The following is a 23,694-nucleotide window of genomic DNA, read 5'->3' on the forward strand; positions in this document are numbered from 1 at the left end:
ACTGGTCAGTGTTACTATGATATGCTTCGCCAGCATGTCATACCCGCCATACAAGAGAGAGACGCATTGAACTAATCAGTTATCACGCAAGATGGAGCCCCACCTGCTTCTCCAAAACACATTTGGAAATGATTAAATTATCAGCCAGTAGTTTCCAAATGCTCGGTCGGCACGAACAATTGATCTCACTCCCTGTTATTTCTTGTTGTGGGGCTATCTGAAGAACAGGGTTTACCAGAGGAACATTGACACACATGCTGATCTGTAGAGCAGTACATCAAGAGAGATAGCCAGCATACCTACATACATGCTCTGATCTTTTATGCAGAACACAATCCTGCCCCTTCAGACACTTCTTGATGTGTGCCATATTGAGTCCACTTTGTAGTAGTAATGGTCCCAGAATGTAACGGTAGTAGCAGCACATTAAAAGTCTTAAAATTGGATTGATTCTGCATTCTCTCTTCCCCACATCCTTGATATTAATGGTACAAAGTTTTGTACTCATACACTAATTAGTTTCCACGTTATAGTGCTTTAAATGGGGAAAGTTTAATTGTAACCACCCAGTACATCATTTTATAACAGTTCCTGTGACACTGACATTGCAATAATTTAAAAAAAAATTTCTTATACACTCCTGGAAATGGAAAAAAGAACACATTGACACCGGTGTGTCAGACCCACCATACTTGCTCCGGACACTGCGAGAGGGCTTTACAAGCAATGATCACACGCACGGCACAGCGGACACAACAGGAACCACGGTGTTGGCCGTCGAATGGCGCTAGCTGCGCAGCATTTGTGCACCGCCACCGTCAGTGTCAGCCAGTTTGCCGTGGCATACGGAGCTCCATCGCAGTCTTTAACACTGGTAGCATGCCGCGACAGCGTGGACGTGAACCGTATGTGCAGTTGACGGACTTTGAGCGAGGGCGTATAGTGGGCATGCGGGAGGCCGGGTGGACGTACCGCCGAATTGCTCAACACGTGGGGCGTGAGGTCTCCACAGTACATCGATGTTGTCGCCAGTGGTCGGCGGAAGGTGCACGTGCCCGTCGACCTGGGACCGGACCGCAGCGACGCACGGATGCACGCCAAGACCGTAGGATCCTGCGCAGTGCCGTAGGGGACCGCACCGCCATTTCCCAGCAAATTAGGGACAATGTTGCTCCTGGGGTATCGGTGAGGACCATTCGCAACCGTCTCCATGAAGCTGGGCTACGGTCCCGTACACCGTTAGGCCGTCTTCCGCTCACGCCCCAACATCGTGCAGCCCCAACATCGTGCAGCCCACCTCCAGTGGTGTGGCGACAGGCGTGAATGGAGGGACGAATGGAGACGTGTCGTCTTCAGCGATGAGTCGCTTCTGCCTTGGTGCCATTGAAGGTCGTATGCGTGTTTGGCGCCATGCAGGTGAGTGCCACAATCAGGACTGCATACGACCGAGGCACACAGGGCCAACACCCGGCATCATGGTGTGGGGAGTGATCTCCTACACTGGCCATACACCTCTGGTGATCGTCGAGGGGACACTGAATAGTGCACGGTACATCCAAACCGTCATCGAACCCATCGTTCTACCATTCCTAGACCGGCTAGGGAACTTGCTGTTCCAACAGGACAATGCACGTCCGCATGTATCCCGTGCCACCCAACGTGCTCTAGAAGGTGTAAGTCAACTACCCTGGCCAGCAAGATCTCCGGATCTGTCACCCGTTGAGCATGTTTGGGACTGGATGAAGCGTCGTCTCACGCGGTCTGCACGTCCAGCACGAACACTGGTCCAACTGAGGCGCCAGGTGGAAATGGCATGGCAAGCCGTTCCACAGGACTACATCCAGCATCTCTACGATCGTCTCCATGGGAGAATAGCAGCCTGCATTGCTGCGAAAGGTGTAAGTCAACTACCCTGGCCAGCAAGATCTCCAGATCTGTCCCCCATTGAGCATGTTTGGGACTGGATGAAGCGTCGTCTCAAGCGGTCTGCACGTCCAGCACGAACACTGGTCCAACTGAGGTGCCAGGTGGAAATGGCATGGCAAGCCGTTCCACAGGACTACATCCAGCATCTCTACGATCGTCTCCATGGGAGAATAGCAGCCTGCATTGCTGTGAAAGGTGGATATACACTACACTAGTGCCGACATTGTGCATGCTCTGTTACCTGTGTCTATGTGCCTGTGGTTCTGTCAGTGTGATAATGTGATGTATCTGACCCCAGGAATGTGTCAATAAAGTTTCCCCTTCCTGGGACAATGAATTCACGGTGTTCTTATTTCAATTTCCAGGAGTGTAGTTTCCACAAAAATGCAGGGTGTGTATTGAATAATTGTTAAAAAATAGAAAACTAAATGCATTCAGGCACTTCACAGAAATTACTGGTTTTGATCTGCATGGAGTGGGGGTGGATGCCATTGTTCTGTGTATTGCACTGTGTATCGGGCATAGTTGATCAGATTTCTAAAACATACTGATGTAAACTGATAATGCACAAAGGACTGAAGTTAGAGTATTGTTTTGATTCGTAACATGAAATGACTGAGCTATTTTATGTTACATTGACTGATATTTACGTGAAAAAGTTTTCCTTTCCCTAAAAAAATTATTGTAGAGGGGTCAGATGCATTACCTGTGCTGGATGGAATCTGAATTTTATCAACAATCTCTTTGTCGTCCCCTTCACAGACAGAGGTGTCATCATGTTTAGGCTAAATGTCCAACAAAAGTGATGAATTATTTTGTACAACTGGTAAGGAGACGTTTCGAATAAAATGTTCAAAATTATTCTTTCCCTTTTTTCTTGATTTTGATATTTTTTTTTGGCATTTAAACATTCATTCCTTTTTTTTGTGATCCTGTTTGCTTTCATGTTCATAACAACAGGTATGAAGCTGCAGAAACAGTAATCCACTCTCACTTATCAGGGGCATTGTTGTATGCGAATGTATCGTCCCACCTTGAAATGGTGCAGTGTGATTTGCATCTGGTTCTTTCACGAAATTTGACTATTTGCTTTATATCCAACAAATGCTGGCCTCTTCACGTCACTACATGTTTCCTACAGTATTGCTTATCAAGGTATCTGCTCTACACATTGGCCCCAAGTAAACTTCATAATTTATGACTTCCTATTCCATATGATTTCTTGAATCTGCTTAATTAGGTCAAAGAAGTTTGGAAGTGAAAAATTTTCATCTCACCTGCAATTTGGAGGGTAGGGACAACACCCACATCTCCCTTGCTAATGGTACAGCATCTCTCATCAGCATTTCTAAATCTTTTGAATATATTTTTTTTCACACTCTTGCAAATTTCATTTTGGTACATATTCCTTACTACTTTGTGTCAACCTTTTTCAGATTGTGCAGTCCACATTCAGATTTTACCAAATGAAACTTGCTTTCCACACTGCTTCATTTGAAGCATTTTCTCTTTCCTCCATTTTACAAAAAATTCACAACCTGATTTTCTTTGTCACTGAACGATATTACTGTACATGTTTTCTTAGGGCTAGGAAAATATTCTTTTTATGGACTGCTACTGGCACTAGAATTGCCTTTAAAAACCACTATTCATGAATTGACAGTTATTACCTATTTCTTCTAAAATTTAATATTTTCTTATGAAAGGCTGACAACATTCAAATCAGTCCAAAAAACAGACAGATGCTGTTAGCAGGTTTATACGAAGAAAACATGATGAATATTAATTCAGTTTTATCTCCATTCTTAATACTTACAGAAATTTGCTATACATTTTGTCTGTTAACTGATATGCTGTCAATCAAGTACATGTGCGTCCTGTGTTGTGCATACGCAGTATGCCAGAGCTCTGGTAGGAATGTGCAGTTCCTCCAGCAGCCTGGCAGGTTATGAATTTGCCAGTTTCAAAATATTTATTTAAAGAAGTATTTAGTGCACCTTAGCAACTAAAATTTTGACAGTATATTTCTTCAGCTGTATTCTTCGTGTATAAAAAAATTTCAAGGAAGATTTCGTCATTTCGTCTTGGACCATTCCTTTGACTGCACAGTGACACCTTGCAGAAGATACCTTGACTCATTTGCAGTGCTGGTAAAAATCTACCCCTCTGTTCTGAAGGGGTGGCCATTGTAGTTCATTATAGCATGGTGAGCTCTACACTTTGTCCGTTAAGAATGATTAATTGCTTTGGTGCAGCTGGTGACAGATTTGCTTACACTGCAGGAGTGGTGACACACCCATGCTTGCTGCTCTGGATGCTTTCTCACACAATTGTAAAGAAACCATTCAGGAAAAAAAAATCTCCCCCCCCATATTTTCTGGCCCCATTTGTCAGATTCTTGGTGAACTGCCTATAGTTTCGCAAACAGTCGTAGTTAGTGTGATACTTCAAAATTAAACCACCACATACAATCGGGTTGCAATGAAACACTGGAGTCATGATGAATCTTTATTTAATGTACGTTAGGTCATACATTGTTAGAGTACGAAATATAGCTAAGATTCTGAATTTTCATTAAACTTAGGAGGCGATCTGTTTCTGTCTCCAATCTCGAGAAAATAGATTGTGTGTAGTACATTCATTTCTGCTCTTGTATGTAAATTGTGCAGGGGGGGGGGGGGGGGTGTTTACTTCATTTGAAAATGCCGTGACCATCAGCGAAAGATTAACAGTTCACCATGAAGTTGACAAGTGGTTCTTTACCCAACCTTCCCCTACCTCTCTGCTCCCTTCCCCCTGTATAGTTTGCACTGCAATCTTTCCCAAATGATTATGAAGAATCAAACTGCACACAACAGTTCCTCTTACTGACACTGCTGCACATGTACTAACAGGCTAACTATCATCTGTACACCTCAAAACACATTTGGCCATGCTGGGACTCGGTACACTGACTACCGGCTTCTTGTGTTCTCAAATTTGAGATACCATCTCAGTTGTTTATGTACTGGTTTTCTTGTGTGATATTCAAGTTGGAGATGACCGACTTTACAAATTATTGCTCATGTTGGCGTAACCTGTTACTGTGGGTGTTTGTAGATGCTGTAGCTGTAGCTCTCAAGTTGTTCTTGTGAGTAGGCTTCAGCTGTAGATCTCCACCTTCCCTACCATACAGTGGCAACTTGCAGCTGAACCCCATCACCACCATTGCCCATCCTCCTCTGTGCTGATATGGGCCATGTTATTTTGTGGCCACACTAGTGATCTTGACCTGTTCCCCATTTATGTACTTTTAAAGATATCAGAGATAGTGATACAGTGCTGAGAAGTTTCCAGGCTACTGACAAGTTTTTCTGTATTAGATGATAAGCAAGTGATTGGATATCGTGCTTAGACAGGTTTTGTACTGACACACAAATATATTTCCATTTTCTGTTACTGTAAAGCCACTAGGAATTGGATTGAATGTTTTTGTAATGTTTTCTTTGTTTATGTAGAATGATGCTTTATTTTTTTAGTATATGCTTTTCCTATTATGCTTACAAATTATCATTTTAATTTTGTCCTTAAATGAGTTGACAGTTTGAGGACAATCCACCATTGTTTGTGACAAGTGGACTAAAATTCTTGTTTCGCTGTCCTGATTGAGCTTTTTCATGATTTTCTTAAATTGGTGCATGTATTCCCTTAAATAGTGCTACAGATTACCTTTGTCCATAAGTCAGTACTTAAGACAGATTTCAATGGGCCATTAAACTCTGTGTTCCCAAATTGTGTTTTTAGAAGAAATTGTAGAAATAAGAAATACTTACATAAATTAATTTTTTCCAGCATAATGTGCGTGTTGCTGCTTTTTATATGTCCAGTAACTGTCTACATTCCTTCTTAATCAGTTCTGGTTAATGTTTCACTGGTAGATTCATGATAAGTTTCTGAATAATATGATTTATGAAGCTGGTATTGTTAGGTGACTATAAAGTGTGAGAACAGATGATAATCATCAAATACAGAACTGTTTATGATCTAACACAAATTACAAAGTCCATGTATTCTCCTTTATAAATTTCTATGTAGTGCATTTATAAAAACCCAGTTGCTACCATTTGGAATCTTAATCCTCCATAAAATTACAAAAGATCTTGATGTAAATTATGTATTTTAAAAAGGAATGACTTTTCTATTAATACACACATTGTTAAATGCGTGTACCTTTTTCCCCAGTCATTTGTGTTTTTTTGTCATATGGCTTAACATTAAAATTTGGTTATACATCCTACAGGTGGTTTTCCTCCAGCAGCAGCTAGAAGATAAAGAACGAACCATCCAGCTGCTTCAGGTGCAGATGACGAAGTACACAGACAAAGCACGTGAGAACAATGTGAACACAGACCAGGCAGAAACTGTCAATGCTGCCACACAGACTGAGAGAGTAAGTTAACATAATAGGGATGATGGTAAATGTCAACCATACTCATTCCATAACCTGAACATTTTTAAGGGAAAATATAGTCAAACTGAGGTACCAGTACCCAGCTACACATAACACCCTTTCCACAATACAATATTTATTAAAATGCAGTAGCTAAAATGTAGTTTCCAGTATTTTGATCAGAGGGATTACCAAGCCATAGAGTGACTCTCTTGAATTAATGAGTGCTAAACACACACAGAATTTTGGAAATGGTTTCTGGCTGCTTTTACAGAATATTTTCCTTCATATTGTACCAAATTTATTTGGGCCATTCTTGTGGGCTCCAATCTCATTACACTATTGCAGGGTGGAAGTGCTGATTCAGTCTGAGAGGGCTATCTTCTGGCTTTCTTCCTCATTTATTCATTCCTTAACTTACCCAGCTTAGTCTTCTGGATGGTGGACTACGGAATTTATTTTCTGATAACTGCAATCCCTATGATTCTTTTTGTGGAGGCACATGCTTCAATAGCAGACAGGTCAGTAATGGTTTGAAGTAGCTGTTGTACATCACTCTTTTACTTTTTCTGGAATAATGTTGTTCCATAAAATGGTCTCACTTGTTGGTACAATTCAAAACCCACTTGGAGTCTGTTGGTGATCTGTCTAATCAAATTATTCAAGGGGATGTTATTTCTGAGGTACAAAGTACTCTAGCTCAGGGGTAGTCAACCTCTTTCACCAACCAAACACTTTTGTGTGACTGTTAGCAGCAAAATTATCTAACTGTTCACTGTTTCCACAGTACTGATGTATAAAGTAGGGAAGTAACTTTAATTTATAAATTTGTAAAGTAGACTTACAGCTAACTATAGCACATAATACAAATTCCATATCAAATAATTTGTCAAAATTTGTATGAAAACCTAATGAAAATGTTTCTAAAACCCTTACTGCCTATCATCCACCACAAAATTTGGAAGGCCCACTCATGGACAGTAGGGACCAGGTTGACCACTACTGCTCTGCCTGGTGGTCTCTTGTAATTCAACACTTGCAGCATGCCTGTCTTGGCTAATTGCCTTTGCCACTCTCTTGGTGTCACTGATGTGAAGGCTGTATTGTTGGAACTAGGATTTCCACAAATTGAGTCTGGTCTTAACTACTACTGTTCCACCCTTTATCATGGAATCCTCTGCAAAGTCAGTTGCATTAAGTTCACAAAAACCTTTTGTGATTTTCTGTATTATATCATCTGTAACACTGATGATGAGCAGTAGTGGGGACAATGCACTGCCTTGCTGAACTCCTCTGATGGTCTCAGACCATGAATATCACCCTTTTACACCTTGTACATGCCTTGCACCATCCTTGTACAGCATCTGAATTTCCTTAAAAGTCCTTAAAGTGCATAAACGTATTTATAAATAGCCCTACTCATAAGATATGGATGTGCTTAAGCAAACACATTGTTTACAGTTGAGACCAGTCTCTGCTGGGCCTTCGTTGCTGCAGTCCCTCCCATCAGACTCTGCAAATGGGCCATTGGTCAGGTAAGATTTGAAGGTGTTTAAATTACTTGGGAGAAAACAGCATTTTTCCAAAGATATTAGTAAAGTCCAAAAAATTTTCTGTAACTTGACAAATTAGTATTTACTTCACTTGAGAGAACAGTGACTAATTTTGTGTGTGTGTGTGTGTGTGTGTGTGTGTGTGTGTGTGTGTGTTAGTTTGTTTTCATTCATTCATTAGAGAAAGAAATCTGAAACATTTTTCATTTTCTGTTATTGCTGCCACCAGCTTCCGGATTGGAAAGGTAGTGTGTGTGTCCCATGTTGACCTAACTTGTGGTATTATTTTAATGATGGCAGTCAACTTACTGTGCCTGCTGCATTTAATGCATTGTCATTCATTGTGCCTGTCACAAAAGATATTATAGTATCATATATATTTATAATAGTTAATATTGTGAAAAGTATGACATATAAAATATAGTATTTTCTAAAAGTGCCTCTATTTGCAAGTTATGAGAAAAATGGGGTGTTGCATGCATATCATGGCATTTTGATATTGAGTGAGTATCACAGATTGAGGCTTTCCTTGTTAACTACTTGAAAACTTACAGGAAAATTAGTTATTAAACAATAAAAATGCAAGCATACACACATTCAATCAGCATCTTTATGCAAGAAATTAGAATAGTTGATCACAAAATGCAAACCTCTTCTTAACAACACCAGACATGTAGTTCATCATAAGGCTGCCACACTGTGTGCACGAAATATAGAAAGCTGTGTTTAAAGTGCTAGTTTAATCTGTACTCATTGCATGCAGACAGTAAGTGCCTTAATGTGCGGAAATTTGTTATATAAATCACTCTGATGTACAAAACTAAACTTGAATATGATTAGTGGGGTAAATCATTGAAGTTTACCCATTCTTTGAAGTTGTTTAAGCATTGTTAAAACTGTTTCCTATTCTAAAGCTTCACAAACACTGCACTTCCAGATTGTGGTATTTTAATATTATCTTCTGTTTTATTCATCATCCAGGAATCTTTTCTACTCTGACAGCTTACCATTCTCCCTCACATTTTTATTCATGAATTAATTTTCTGCTCAGAATCGTTCATTCCATTCTAACACTGGTCACTTGCATAAATTGTTGGAAAAATCATAACTCAAGTTCTTCCAGAAAATCACATCTGTAATTTAGTTGCTAACATTATTCAGAAATTCTAGTATGGGAATTAACTATGTCTGAAGTTTCTTCTACTGTGCATTTTCAGTTAGCTATTTTTTTTTTAATTTCAACATTGATAAGTTTATCAGAAGTATCTTTTGACACAAAGCAAGAAATTTTTAAGAGCAGATTTTTAAAGTTTGAGTGATTTGATTCTCTAATTTAGAGAATTAGCTTACAATGTTCAGTTGTCCCATTCTAAATAACGTAAATAGGTAAATGGTGTTTAAACCACAGTACCGTCTTTTTTCATGCTGCTGTGGTTAGTCTTATGGAGTAAGTACAGTGTAATGTTAATTTTGTAATTCAGATTTCTTGCTGATTTGAGAGAAACCAATATTTTTTTTTAACTTTCTTGACCTGTGAAAGTTCTTTCATACCATTTTGGCTCTGTGTGCAGTGTGCTGTCCCTGCTTTGTTGTTTGTGTTTTGTAATCACTTTCACTCATGGCCACTCATAATCTTGTAGTGCACAATTACCTTATATAGTCCACCACCTACTTTCACTTAAACTAGAGGCAATTTGTTTCTATCACTCAGCACTTAATCTTAAAGGTGAGTGGTGGTATGTTCCCATGAACTACATTTAATTCTGGTGGGACTTCCAGTAATCATTACTACTTCATGTCTCAGCACAATAAAACTTAGTGCTTTTGTTCAATGAAACGAGAAAGGATGAATGATATATATATATATATATATATATATATATATATATATATATATATATATATATATACAGAAAGAAACTTCCACATGGGAAAAATATATTAAAAACAAAGATTCCAAGACTTACCAAGCCGGAAAGCGCCGGCAGACAGGCACATGAACAAAACACACACACAGAATTACGAGCTTTCGCAACTGGCAGTTGCTTCGTCAGGAAAGAGGGAAGGAGAGGGAAAAATGAAAGGATGTGGGTTTTAAGGGAGAGGGTAAGGAGTCATTCCAATCCTGGGAGCGGAAAGACTTCCCTTAGGGGAAAAAAAGGACAGGTGTACACTCGCGCACACACACATATCCATCACACATACACAGCTACGAGTGCAGGACAGTAAATCCTTGACAAGGGCAGTTTGGTTGAACCTGGGAGTGGGGCTGAAGGTGAGGCCTTTGGATAGGACAGAGGTTTCGGATTGGGAGAGGGGTTTGGAGGAAAGGTTAACTACTGAATTGGGGTATTGTGGTTCCAGATTGTATTGACTAGAGTTTTGAGGTGTTGGGGGGAGTGGAGCTGGAAGTGGGAGATTGAGTAGATGGGAGAGACTGGGTCTGTGTGCAATGAGAGGAGGTTGAGGTTTGTTGGAAAGGTTGTGGAGGGTGAGTGAGTTGCCTTTCCGGAGGTGGGAAACCAGGAGATTGGATAGTTTTTTGAGGTGGAGGGTGGCATGTTGTTCTAATTTGCGGTTGGCCTGTAGGAGGATGCTATGTACAGCCGGTGTGGATGTGGGAGAGGAAAGATTGAGGACTTTGATTTGGGATAGGAGTTGACGGGTGTGTTCATTGGCCGAGTCGATGTATAGGTGAAGGATTAGGCGGGTGAGGGCTATGGATTGTGCTGTTTGGAACTGGTATAAGGACTGATGGAAAGAAGGATTGCAGCCAGAGATGGGAACTTTAAGTGTGAGGCCTTTGGGAGTAATGCCAAATGTCAGACAAGCCTGAGTAAATAAAATATGGGAGCGTAATCTGGCTAGGGTGAAGGCATGTTTGCGGAGGGAATGTAAATAAAATTTAATGGGGTCGTTGTAGGGATGTTGTGAGGTTGACATGGTATTGGTAGGTGGAAAGGGTAATATGAGGTTAAAGTGAAAGTAAAGAGAGATTTATATAGGGAGAGATAAAGGTGTGAAAAAAGTCGAAAAAGTGTTGGTTTGAGATGAGCTATGTTGATCATGTGCTGAACTTAGGTTGGTGAACAACAATGGGTGCAAAGGTTGGGTGGTTATGTTGTCTCCAGATCACGTTAAAGGGTGGGGAAATTCAAGAAAACTTCGAAAAAAAATTTTTCGAAAAGAGTTTCGAAAAAATAATTTGCGAAAAAATAAAATTTGAAAAAAATTTTCGAATAAAATCTCGAAGAATATGTGTGTAAATGTATTCAAAGGACTGGTTATGTACTGGCAGGTTATGATAATGAGGCTAACAATTGTTTGATGAAGAAATAATAACATGTAAACCTGTGGGAAGCTGCTAAAAAATGATCGGTTTTGTGGGAAAAACGGGAATGGAAATAAAACGAAAGTTGTTGGAAAAAAACTGAGATGGTTGTGTAATGGGTGAAAGGAACTGAAGCTGTGAAATAGTATTCACGAGTTTACACGAAATGTTTGTAAACTTGGAACAATGGATTTTATAGCAGCGGTTATGTTGAAAGCGTTGAAAATTTTAGGTTATGGTTTGGAAGTAAATTACGTATTATTGAGTATAATTAGGCAGGATAGAATGTATGGTAGATTACGGAAAAATGGAAGATGAATACAAAGTGGAACTTCTTGTACAAACGAAAAGAGAAAGTAAGACGATAGAGAAGATTTCGAAATGCAACAGAGACAATAACAAACGTAATTGTTGGGTTCAAATTAATGATGATGTAAATAAAACAGAAAGAAACTTCCACATGGGAAAAATATATTAAAAACAAAGATTCCAAGACTTACCAAGCGGGAAAGCGCCGGCAGACAGGCACATGAACAAAACACACAAACACACACACAGAATTACGAGCTTTCGCAACAGCAGTTGCTTCGTCAGGAAAGAGGGAAGGAGAGGGAAAAATGAAAGGATGTGGGTTTTAAGGGAGAGGGTAAGGAGTCATTCCAATCCCGGGAGCGGAAAGACTTCCCTTAGGGGAAAAAAAGGACAGGTGTACACTCGCACACACACACACACACACACACACACACACACACACACACACACATATCCATCCGCACATACATATATATATATATCACAAGACTAAAATCTGTAGTAAATTGCAGTAAATGTCTTTCATGAAGAAATTGCAGTTTTTTCATTTTAAATAAAGTAGTTTGAATTACCTGAAAGGCAAGTATATCTGGTCATTGTTACATAGATTTTTCAGTGGTATAAATTAATTGTTTATAGAAACACTGAAAGCAGGTAAGACTTTTTGATCATTGTTTGTTATACCATTGTCATGCAGTGCCATATTGCAGATTGTAGTTGTGTGCAGGCAAACGAGTAAAAAAATTCATTGAATAGAATGCAAGGAGTTGTCGAAACTTGCTGAATCTCGTATCACACCTACCTCGGTAAATGACAAAATATAGATGGCTAAATATTTGTGGTTTGAGCTGACATGATAAGAGGAAAAACAGTCAGTTTAAATATTTCACAAGAGAAACTAATATGTGATTGAGAATACCAGATTTCATATTAACATTTGTCACTAGTTTGTTCTGAATACATTACAGTTGTCAAAAAAAATCTGTGTAGTCTGTTTAGTGTAATGTGCTCAATCCTGTTGTGCTGTGACATGAAGCAGCCACAAGTTACAGACATTAGACAGAAGAAAGTCAGGGATTGGGTAAAAATATAAACTGTGTAGACTTCACACGTTTGGTGGTGAGTGGCAGAATACATGCACATCGAATGTGTCTATATACCACTCTAACACCTCTATGTGGTGAGTAGCCGGCAGCTTACTTCATTACATGAGTGAAGTTTGTTATTCTTGAACTCGAAGTTACATGTGCCAGACAAAAGAATTTTTTCTGCAGATTTAGACATTGTGTTGCTATCAATTTTTTGTGTATGATTTCGGTATTGTTGCCAGATAATGTAAGTGTAATGTGGGTTTGATGTATAGAACTTCCTTCTTTATGTGGCTTCTGAAAGTAGTTGTGTGTGTGCATGTGGTTTCTTTTCCATTCATACAGATTAACCAGAAATTGGTACTGTTGTCAGATGTACTCCTTTAGGATGGTTCATGATAAACTGATTTGTCAAACTTTTAAATCCAAAGAATGCACAATGATAAAAATGTACATGTTAAGACCAACCAAAAAACATATCCGAAGTAGCAGAGGTACATTTTACAGGTAGAATTGATTATGCTGAAGCATTGTGCAAGATATGTACCACCTTTGTGGAATCCTCACCAAATCAAAATTTAAAAATGAATTTCTAAGTAATGTTAAGATTAATTTCTTGCCCAGAATGCTGAACTTAATGGCGCAGTGTCCACAACTGTTGTAATTATTCAGAATCAATAAACAGCACCAGTAGCACTTCCATTCTCAGTTGCCAAAACTGGTTTCTTCCTCCAAGACTATCTCTAGTAGCTATGAACCTAGCATCGTGGGAGTACACTGTCAGTGTATATGCTTCCAAGACACTAAGCTCATAACTGCTTGAAAATGGCCTTAGTGTCCAAAACCGGTTGTGGTGATTGAAAATGAGTGCTACTAGTGCTTTTGATTGATTCCGAGTAAATGTTAAGACTATTCAAATATGATTTTGTGCTTTTGTTACTGGGGGTGAGACATGGATGCATTATTTCAAGCCAAAAACAATAATCGAAGCCATTCGTGGAAGCAGACAATGAAAACTTGATTTTAAATTTTGATGTGCTAAAGCATGAAATTTTTATTGTATTCCACTCAAAAATATTTGGAAGTGGAAATTCCAGCCTGGATATTACAAGTAATTAATTTTAACAGCTGGAGGTAACTGTCTTTTTAAAAGAGTAAAATAACTTCAAAATTTCTAAGTATGGCTGTACCTGTTAAATTTGAAGTCAGTTTAATCTCTTTACCTTTAACTGTTAAAATTACTTACTTGTAAAATCCAGGTTGGAATTTCTACTTCCAAATATTTTCGAGTGGAATACAATAAAAATTTCATGCTTTAGCACATCAAAATTTAAAATCAAATTTTCATTGTCTTTCACTTGGTAATGACTAAAGACTGATACTGGAATAGTAGATATTACAAATAATTGATTTTAATAGTGCAATTAGCTAACATTGTCACGTTTAAAGTTTCCTAACAGTGAAAACCATCCAAAAGAAAATCATCTGCTGGAGAAATTAAGGCAGGTGTTTACTAGGATGCAAAATATATTCTTCATATTCATTATTGCTAAAAGTTTAAGACAGAACTATCCCTCATTGGTTATTTCTGTTTGCTCCCTCATAGGTTGTTATTTCTCTGTCTGCAAACACCCATATATACCCAGAGCTCCGTCTGACATGATGTATCCAACAAAAGACAGATGACACATGGGGGTGACCAGTCCAAAATGTTCATTAATGTGACACACAATTTGTCAACGTGGCTGAGAAAGTGATCCATCTGTCAATGTCAAATATTCCTTCATAAATTTTGATTGGAAATTTTGAGAGGATAATGCTTCAGCTGGTAATGAGGAGAAGAAAGCGGTCTCATTGTCGTGTTGAAATTATTTTTTATTTATTCAGTTTCCCACAATGCATGTTACACCTAGTTCAAGGCATCTTCAGGTTGGTTGATAAATGTTCATAAGCATGTTGTGGATATCAATGATAAAACACCCACAAACATAAATTGCTCTTATAATGTGCAAGAAAAGTAGAGGCAAATGTATGCTCCCATGATGTATTTAAGCATAACATGATAGCATTAATCTCCTCAACTATTTTCTTGTACATAAGGTGAATTCATTTTTGCGGTTGTTTTATCAGCAACATCCACAAGTTGCTTGTCAACATTTATTGGGCAATCTGAAGATGCTTTAAATTGTGTGTGTCATTGGTGACTAAATAAATGGTAATTTCAGCATCACAACAAAGACGGTTTCCTCCTCATTCTGCATACTGGTTGTTGTCACCACAGCATGGAGTGGAAAACCTTGTACCGGTAACACTTCTGTCACAGGCTACTTGCAATTAAATCATCACAGGATTGATATTGTTGATAGCTGTTCAGCAGCTGTGCTATGTAATCTTGTAACTAAAATAAAAATCAGTTGTCAGCTGCACAATTTGTGTGTTTTTTTCAATTTCACTCAAATAAAAAAAATACTGTGTGGTTGGCAATTTACTTCCATTTTCATGAAAAGAAATCCCAGAAACCAGACTTTTCTGTGGGTCTTACTGTTGATTTCTCATAGTGCCTATAGTAACTTACAAAATTTGAAAAAAGGTAACATTCCCCATAGTTACAAAATAATGAAAAAATTCGTTTTAATGCCCAGAAATATAATGTAAATGACAGTAAAGCTGATAGTAAGGAAATGTGTATGTGAATGTAAACACTGTTACATTCTCCATAAACCGATTTGTTGGTTACTGAATTGGTGGCTGAAGCAGGTTTAATTATATCAGCCACTGGGTGAAAGACACACTTCACTGTTTCAGAATGTGCTATTTTGTGTCAGAAAATGCCAGTACGGTACAATAAATAACCATAAGGTAAGAAACTCTATACAATCCACAAGTTTAAATGATGGGGTTAAATTTTTCAGACAGAAGTTAATTTTATTCAGGGCTCACTTTTGAAGAAGCTTTGGGACCAAAGTAACTTTAATATTTTATTTATGGATCTAGTTTTCAGCAACTGTAGTATTATTTTTTCAGAATAAATTTGTCATCAGTTGCAAATCAGTCATATTATCTTTATCAGCTTCGACAAATTAGTCATCTTTAGAAGCTCACTTTACCTGTCGGTCAATATCTTCTTCATAGAAAGATAATGCCATGGTATGTTCATATATATAACATGATTATTTTAAACACTGTTTACAATAACTGAATCACATCAATGTATCTGTTGTGCTAGCAATAGCAGTCCAAATACATAACTTTCTGAACATACCATGGCATTATCCTATCCTTCTATGAAGATGATGATCACTATCTTCTAAACTTGTGAAGATGACTAATTTATTGAAACTGGTAAAGATAAAATTTATTTGCAACTGATGACTGAAATTTATCTAGGGAAAAAATGTAATTTTAATACTTCATTTGCAGTACTGCTTGTACTTCACACACTATATGTCTGCATTTGAATTGTTCTGCTGCTATTTGATGTGAAATTATATGGATTCTGTAATCTCAATGGCTTGTTGTGCTTGATATTTCACCTTGCTTGCATGTGTTGCTGTGCTTTTCTGATCGTACATATTTTTCGTATTCTCCATCGTATACTTCAAACTAGTGACAAGATTGGTCATAAGAGCAAAGTAGCAGGCTGTTGATTTGGTTGTAATTTGGGGTGTCTTGCTGTGTTTCGGGAACGAATAGAAGCATTGGAATCAACACCAGAAGCTGTTAAACAATGTTAAAGAGCGCGCGCATCTCTCTCTCTCTCTCTCTCTCTCTCTCTCTCTCTCTCTCTCTCTATCTATCTATCTATCTATCTATCTATGGTTTCAAGTTTCCCAGGAAATTAAAATGGATTATGATGGGAATTTAAAAAATGCTGTGGGCCTACATTTTTCTCTAGAGTTTCCAACATTTCTATAGCTCTTCAAATTTAATTTTGAAAAGTGATGCTATATGACCTCACCAAAATACCTCTTCTTAACTTGGAAATCTTCGGTACCTTACTGCTCTGAACTGCAATTTCTCGAAACTAATAGGACAGTGTATGGTGATTGTTACTCTGACTTGTTGCATTCAGAATAAATGGTGATAATTACTATATGAGAAATTTTTTGATAGAAAATAGTGTTACAAAAGGTTTCTGAAGATAGTAACATTACGTTGACAGTAATTAGGAAGTTGCATCATCTCATTTATCTTCCTTGTATGTAAAATTGCTCTGATTGGTGGCTTTATGGCACTGTATAACATGCACATCTTAATCTATTGTTTAACCTATTATCATAAATAGTACTTTAATATGCTTTCTCTGTTGTATAGCAGCTGTACTTCAGCAAACTTAGTTGCCTTAACTGCAAAGAGTAGCAATCAAAGAGTGCTGTAAATATTTTCTGCGTGGTATGTGAACTTACGTAAAATTGCCTGGGAATGGTGCATTAACAATGTGTTGTATGGTAGATTCATATTTCATGTTAATGTATGCTTAAAACTCAAGTCTTCAGACACTAGATTATTTTGAAAGAAGACATTTTGTTTTGGTTAGAGTATGAGGGATATGAAAGATAATATATACGAAGGTAATGAACCTAGAGTGGGGTAAAAATTGTAGTTCCAATCAGACAAAATTATTTTCCAATTGCTAATACTAGTGTATCACTGTTACAATAACTACACCTGCCAGGGTGGCCAAGCGGTTCTAGGCACTACAGTCTGGAACCGCGCGACCACTACATCGCAAGTTTGAATCCTGCCTCAGGTTTGGATGTGTGTGATGCCCTTATGGTAGTTACGTTTAAGTAGTTCTAAGTTCTAGGGGACTGATGGCCTTAGAAGTTAAGTCCCATAGTGCTCAGAGCCACTTGAACAATAACTGTACTGTCTAAAAAACTGAAATCTTAGGGTTGTCGAAGGGATTGCCTGCCTACAGGCACCTAGGAATCTGACAGATATATTATTAAAATGCTTGACAAATTTGTGCAGATGGCACTGAGACTGTTGCTGAACTTAGAATTCTTAGAGGGATCCGTTGCCATTTTATTCTTGCACATATCAATCTCCGCCCTCCTTTGCTCCCCAGTGATCATGCCACAAGGGGGTGAATAACTGTACACTTTTGTTGCTTTGGATCATGTTCAGATTCTGTCAAATGGTTTTGAATTCTACATAGTGGGTCCACTCTGTGTATCAGAGCTGAAATTGGAGTTGTGCTGCACTCCAAAGAGGCCCAATCACGTTCCATGTGGTTGCTGGCCCAAGATTTCCTCTGAGAAGGGTTGAAACGTTGAGGGAGTTTCAGCAGTTTCATAGATTATCAAAAGCATTGTCATGTGGTTCAACACCTTGTAAGCTATTTCCAACAATGAAGTGAAGTGTGTGGAAATCAATGTCCTAAGGAAGGGGTAGCTTTATTGGTGCCTTTTTGCACCACATCCTGAGACTTTTCCGTGTTGATTCTAAGCAGTGGTGTGTCATAACGTTTTCCTTGGCCACCCATAAAAAACTTTGTGATTTCAATGCCGGACACTGTGCTTCTGACCTTGTCTGTCAGGAGAAGGGCAGAGGTGTCAATGATGGGAGGGGAGGGGGAGATGAGGAGCTTTGCATCTTGCGACATATCCACTGTGGTGTTGTGCAGAATTGTGGTGAAATTTAGTGCCAGTATAAAATACTTGCTGAGCTGGAGGATGATGATAAAGGGTGCCATATTTTAGTGTTGTTACAGGAGGATGTCTTAGATATTTTTGAGCCAAATTTCAAACTTCTGCAACACAGTTTCTGTGTGCAGTGTATGAGGTTATTATAAAAAATTGAAGTGATTTCACAGATTTTCTGTTGCAATATTGTTTGACTTATGGATACAGGGCGTGGCACACAAATAGAAAAACTCTCACCATCTTTGGAATTATAAGTGGTCCTACAGATGTCAATATTATATATATCTTCCCACATGCACAGCATATTCAATGGAATTGGCAGATGGTGGAAATTTTGCAGTGTCATTGTAATGCTAGGGCAGACTGGTGTACATTTATTTCAAGCACAACATTGCTTTCTTCATGCCTGTCACCATCTTGTCTAACTCCTCCCTGCCATGCTCTTGTGGCAGGAATCTGATGTGCAGCTGCAACAGTACAAAACTGAGTTTTTCAGTTTGAATTTTGAGTTTTGTTTATGTAGGTACAGTGAATTTTTGAAATCAATCATTTATAATAACCTTGTATTTCGAGGTGGCTTGTTGACTAATTGGGCAACTGATGGTCTGCAGATTCAAAGACATGGGATTCAGTCTTTATTTCACACTAGAATTTGTCACTTACTGATTCTTGCATGTGTGGCAATATGTCATAAACACCATGTTGTGCTGTGGTTCAGAGTCCAGACTGGACTCTACCATCCACTATAAACTGATTAAGTCAGATCAAGGGCCAAAGAAATAAAAAGGCTTCCATTTTTAATATCACCATGATAAGTGAAGCGCTGATCTTTCAGTAGTAGACAGATTCACGTTTTTGTTATTACAATTAATGTAGTTGTCTACATCAATATGTACAACCCCCACCCCTCATCCACAGTATGGTGCCTGGCAGGGGACTTTGTAGCACTGTTAGTTATTTCCTTCCCCGTTCCACTCACAAATAGAGTAGAGCAAGGTAAAAAGACTGTCTATATGCCTTTGAACAGGCCCTAATATGTTACTTTCATAGTCCTTACAAAAAATTTATGTTGGCTGCAGTAGAATTTTCCACAGTCAACTTCAAATGCCAATTCTCCAAAATTTTTTAAAGTGTCTCGTAAAAAGAACGTCTAATCTTCAGGGATTCTCATTTGAGTTTATGAAGCTTGTTCTTAATACTTGGATGTTGTTGAAACCTTCTGGTAACAAATTTACTGTTAATTATGTAGCACAAAATTGAAAAATGTACTATTATACTTGATTTATAAGAGGAATATACAGATACATTCTTTGAATTGAGTGCAAGACCACTTCATCACACTGGGTAGTAACAGGTTTCTTCTTCAGTTCTCTGTAATTTTGTATTGTGCTGGGTCTCTAATGAAGGAGATAAGTAAAATTTTCTCTATTTTCTGTCAGTCAGCAAATGATAGTGAGACATGTAAGATTAGATTTTACTGGCTGTATGAAATAGTTGACCTTATAAAATGACCTGTAAGAACTTTTATTACATAAATGTATTTGCATGTAATGAAAAATGTTCAGAGGAACCAGTGTTGAAATGTAATTATATTCACAGTTCGAGTGAAGTGTGGCTACGGAGAGCTTCGACTGCGACCCGGCTGCCAGCACCTTCACCTACCGTCGCAAGGTTACCGAAGCGTGGAACAGCTGCCACAGTGCAGTCAAACTCTGCCCAGCTCCCAGTTCATAGCCACACACCGTCCTCTGGCATCCCAACGAGAAGGCCTCAGCAACTTCCTGTCGTGACTACAAAGACTAGCTGACAAAGAGCACAGTAAAAACCTTCTACAAATGTGCAATATTTTTCAAAGGTGCGCTATTGACCCTCTCCACCTCCTTGAAATGTGACTCCCCCCATTCTAGAAATCCCCTGCCCACTGCAGCCCTACTTCGCACTTCAGGAGATAAATCATTTTTATCCAGTTTCTGTTTAGAACAAGCAGATGACAAAAAAATTATACTTTCTCTACTCTCCACCCTACTCAATCCACTAAGAACAAAGAGTACACAGATATTTATCTGATATTATGCAACCAGTATGATCTGTTTTTAATTACCTAAGGACTCTAGTAGGCTTACTGAGAGATAGTTTTGTAACTTTTGGGGATGCTTCTTAAATATTTGATGAATTTAATGCCACTGACAGTCATATCATATGTCTGTTGTTGCCACACACAAGTAATTTTGATTACAGATTTGGTTACACTCTTTAGAGTAATACCAGGTTTGTTTCTATCAGGTTTCTAATCCTTGTGTGAAACTTTTAGGAGACTGAAGCTGTAACAGTGGTGAATAGTGGAATACATATAAGCAGCTAAGTTAGTTGATCTCAGAGTTGTGAAGTCTGTGTAACTGCAGATGTCTTTCATTGTAGCTGTGTTTAGTGCGGGTGGGTGGGTGAGGTGAGTGAGTGGGTGGGTCGTGTGTGTGTGTGTGTGTGTGTGTGTGTGTGTGTGTGTGTGTGTGTGTGAATAAAATTGATTGAAGAAGAAAAAATGTCACCTTGAGTCTGTGCAATGTCACCCATTCATCTGAATTACTTACGTAGTACCAGTAGGAACTGTGGGCCTTCTGAGTCTATTCAACCAGTAAAAGTGTAATAGATACACTGTCATTCTGACTGTTTTAATATATTACAAGAAACTTTTGTGTTGTTTCTGTGTGTGTAGTATACAGTACAGTCATATTGGTGCTTTCAGTTTTCAGTGCAGTTTGTTTGTGTCCCAACTTTACACAGTGTTCCACTGTACATATTAGAAAAAACAGGGTGTTCTTTCCAGCTGCTGAGACATTCTGCACCCAATGTGTGGCCTTCATGTTCTTAAAGACAGTCAAACATTAACTTGATATCTAATGATTCTTATCTGATGAAAATGTTAGGTGTTCAGATTACCTGTATAACAATTATTTGAACTGGTTAACAAGTATTAAGAAAACTCATACTAAAACACTTGTATCGATAAAACTAGACTTGTTACTCACTCGCCAGAGCATACTGAAAGGAACAGATACTCTAGGATGCTGTTGATAAATCCTCTTATTTCATAGCTTACAAAACTACTTTTATAGGAAAGCTCCCACATGTCCATGAGAGACAAATTGCTTTGGTGGTATAACTCTGTTGCTTTAAAAAAGTTGTATAGTCTGGCAGGAGATGGAGGAATGTCAACACTGTGCAATTGAATACCAAATTCTTCCACGACATCTTGTTTTATAAATCAGTCCACGATTGTAGAATCAAAATGTAAGTTGATGTTTATTACATTTTCGTTTTCACTCTACTATTGCCTAAAGAAACTTGCAGTTTCTGAACATTATATGAAAGATTTTAAATATTCAGGCCTTTTATTGATCAGTTTCATATAACAAAGTTTTGTAGATAGTAAAATTGAAACTTGTGTGTTGTGTATAATTATTAAGGGTTAGTGGTTCACAAGTAAACAAATACATAACCATGAAATAAGATGACTGTATCCCACATCACAAAGTACCCATTGTACTCATAGATGAAAATGTGTATTTCATATTTATTCTCTGATGAAACTAGACCTAATAAAGTGTAAACTTATTTGTCAAAAGGCAAGAAAGGTACTGAAACACAATGAGATGTTTGATTTTTGTTTCCATTGACTGTCAGTAACAACACAGCTGAAATGACTCAGATGTAATATATTTTAATATGTAATAAAATATGTAAAATCAGTAATCATGTCTGCAGGTAGGGGGATAATTTCTTGTATAACTATCTTTCTAGTTGTGCATCTGTATGCATAAGTACTGTGATTACAGCTTTGCAGTATTGTAAATTTACAATCAGAAACATTCCTTGAATGAAAATTTTGTTTTTTGTCATTGCTTTGTAATAGTGTGTAAATGATCTCATCATTTAGTTATAATGTACTTAAAAAAGCTTCAACATTTGCCTTCGCGCAAATTGTACTTGGAGCACAAATGTAAAAATTGTGAGAGCACAAGATTTGACTGTGTTTTGTAAGGGTGATACACACCAGTATTCAATGAGGATAGTGATATTAACATACTTCCTGCTGTTACTAGTGCCAGCAAAATTAAGTAAACAGTATGATTTAAAAATAGTCTTAAATATCATGTTAGTATCATCTTTCAGTTCTCAAAGTTCAGTATTTCATATTTAAATTCATTCTGGAAAAGCAGTTGACCATTTCAGTGGTGCAGGTTTCATTCTCAATCATAATTTTATAAAAAAGAGTGGTACCATCCAGTGCAGAAAAGATATCGAATACAAGTCAATGTGTGTGTAAAATTTGTTTTATTGTAAAATAAAGTTTTTTGATTATGGCTTGGTTGTATTCTCTTCCAAAGTTTGCTGCAAAGGAATGGAGTTGCACACATGAATGAGCATTTTTTTCTGTGGTAAGATGATTTGGCACTAATGTAATGATCTTTATGGGGATATGTTATAAAAATTAACAGCCTCTGCAGTTAATCAATGTATAAGTGTTAGAAATTTGACAGTAATACTTTGATGTGAGTACATAGCTGCAGTGTGCCTGTATTCAACAGTTCAGAAATGTTTGTATGAGGTAGGTCTAGCCTTCAGACACATGATTTCCATTTTTAAGTTACTTTCATTATATACCATATTTACCCGATTATAAGACGAGGTTTTTCGCAAATTAATCATTAAAAAACTACAGGCTCATCTTATATTCACAAATTAAACTAGTGCTGCTGAAATAATCATTTTTACATTGTTTAACCAATTATATAGGAGGTAAGTGTTTATTTACTGACAAATATTGAGGTCATGGGGAGATTTATTATGAAGAATTCGGAATGGTAGAGCTGCCCAACCGATACTCGCATTTGAACAGATTCAAGATTTCCCAGTAATGCCAAAACACTTCATACAGTATTGACATTGCTCGAACAATCACATGCAATTAGTCTCGTGTGGTGTGCTAGTGTATGGATATGCAAGAAACTACAAACTAGCCACAACTGTCTTTTGCTCTGCTTAAAATTTGACAATGTTGTGAAACACAGGAGAAAATAACACTAAATTCTCTCATCTTGCAAACTGTTGATGTATTGGAACAGCTTTACAATAAAAATACATATGTGGATACAATGCATAAACGTTAAGGCCACTTTTTAAGTAAAGGAAACATTCAAAAGTATATATGTTGTCCTATAAAAAACATTACTCGATTCTTAATTCAGATCAATATTTTACTTGACTGTGAGAAACTGTAATGATTTACTTAATGGCTTACAAACAAGAAATTTGGTCGCTGTTCACGTATTAGAATATCGGGTGAAAATGTTACCAGCTTTTAATCAGCTTCATAACATTATGGCAACATTTAGATGAAAGGAGGCGG

General features: G+C 37.8%; 1 protein-coding gene across 21 annotated transcripts in view; it reads left to right on the forward strand.

Moving 5' to 3' along the window:
- Positions 1–22,648, forward strand: part of LOC126272220 (uncharacterized) — a 622,019-nt gene extending 599,371 nt beyond the window's left edge. For 12 of the 21 annotated variants that reach the window (XM_049974930.1, XM_049975070.1, XM_049974938.1 and 9 more), the window contains 3 exons: positions 6,206–6,355; positions 7,817–7,890; positions 19,887–22,648. In XM_049974930.1, coding sequence (XP_049830887.1) covers positions 6,206–6,355; positions 7,817–7,890; positions 19,887–20,094 — 432 coding nt within the window. In that variant the 3' untranslated portion in view covers positions 20,095–22,648. Of the gene's footprint in view, positions 1–6,205; positions 6,356–7,816; positions 7,891–8,137; positions 8,157–19,886 lie in introns of all 21 variants that reach the window. The other 9 variants (XM_049974981.1, XM_049975000.1, XM_049975017.1 and 6 more) reach the window with 2 other exon arrangements.
- Positions 22,649–23,694: the final 1,046 nt, after the last annotated feature.

The sequence above is a fragment of the Schistocerca gregaria genome, chromosome 1 (assembly GCF_023897955.1).
Source record: "Schistocerca gregaria isolate iqSchGreg1 chromosome 1, iqSchGreg1.2, whole genome shotgun sequence".
In the NCBI taxonomy this organism is placed as follows: domain Eukaryota; kingdom Metazoa; phylum Arthropoda; class Insecta; order Orthoptera; family Acrididae; genus Schistocerca; species Schistocerca gregaria.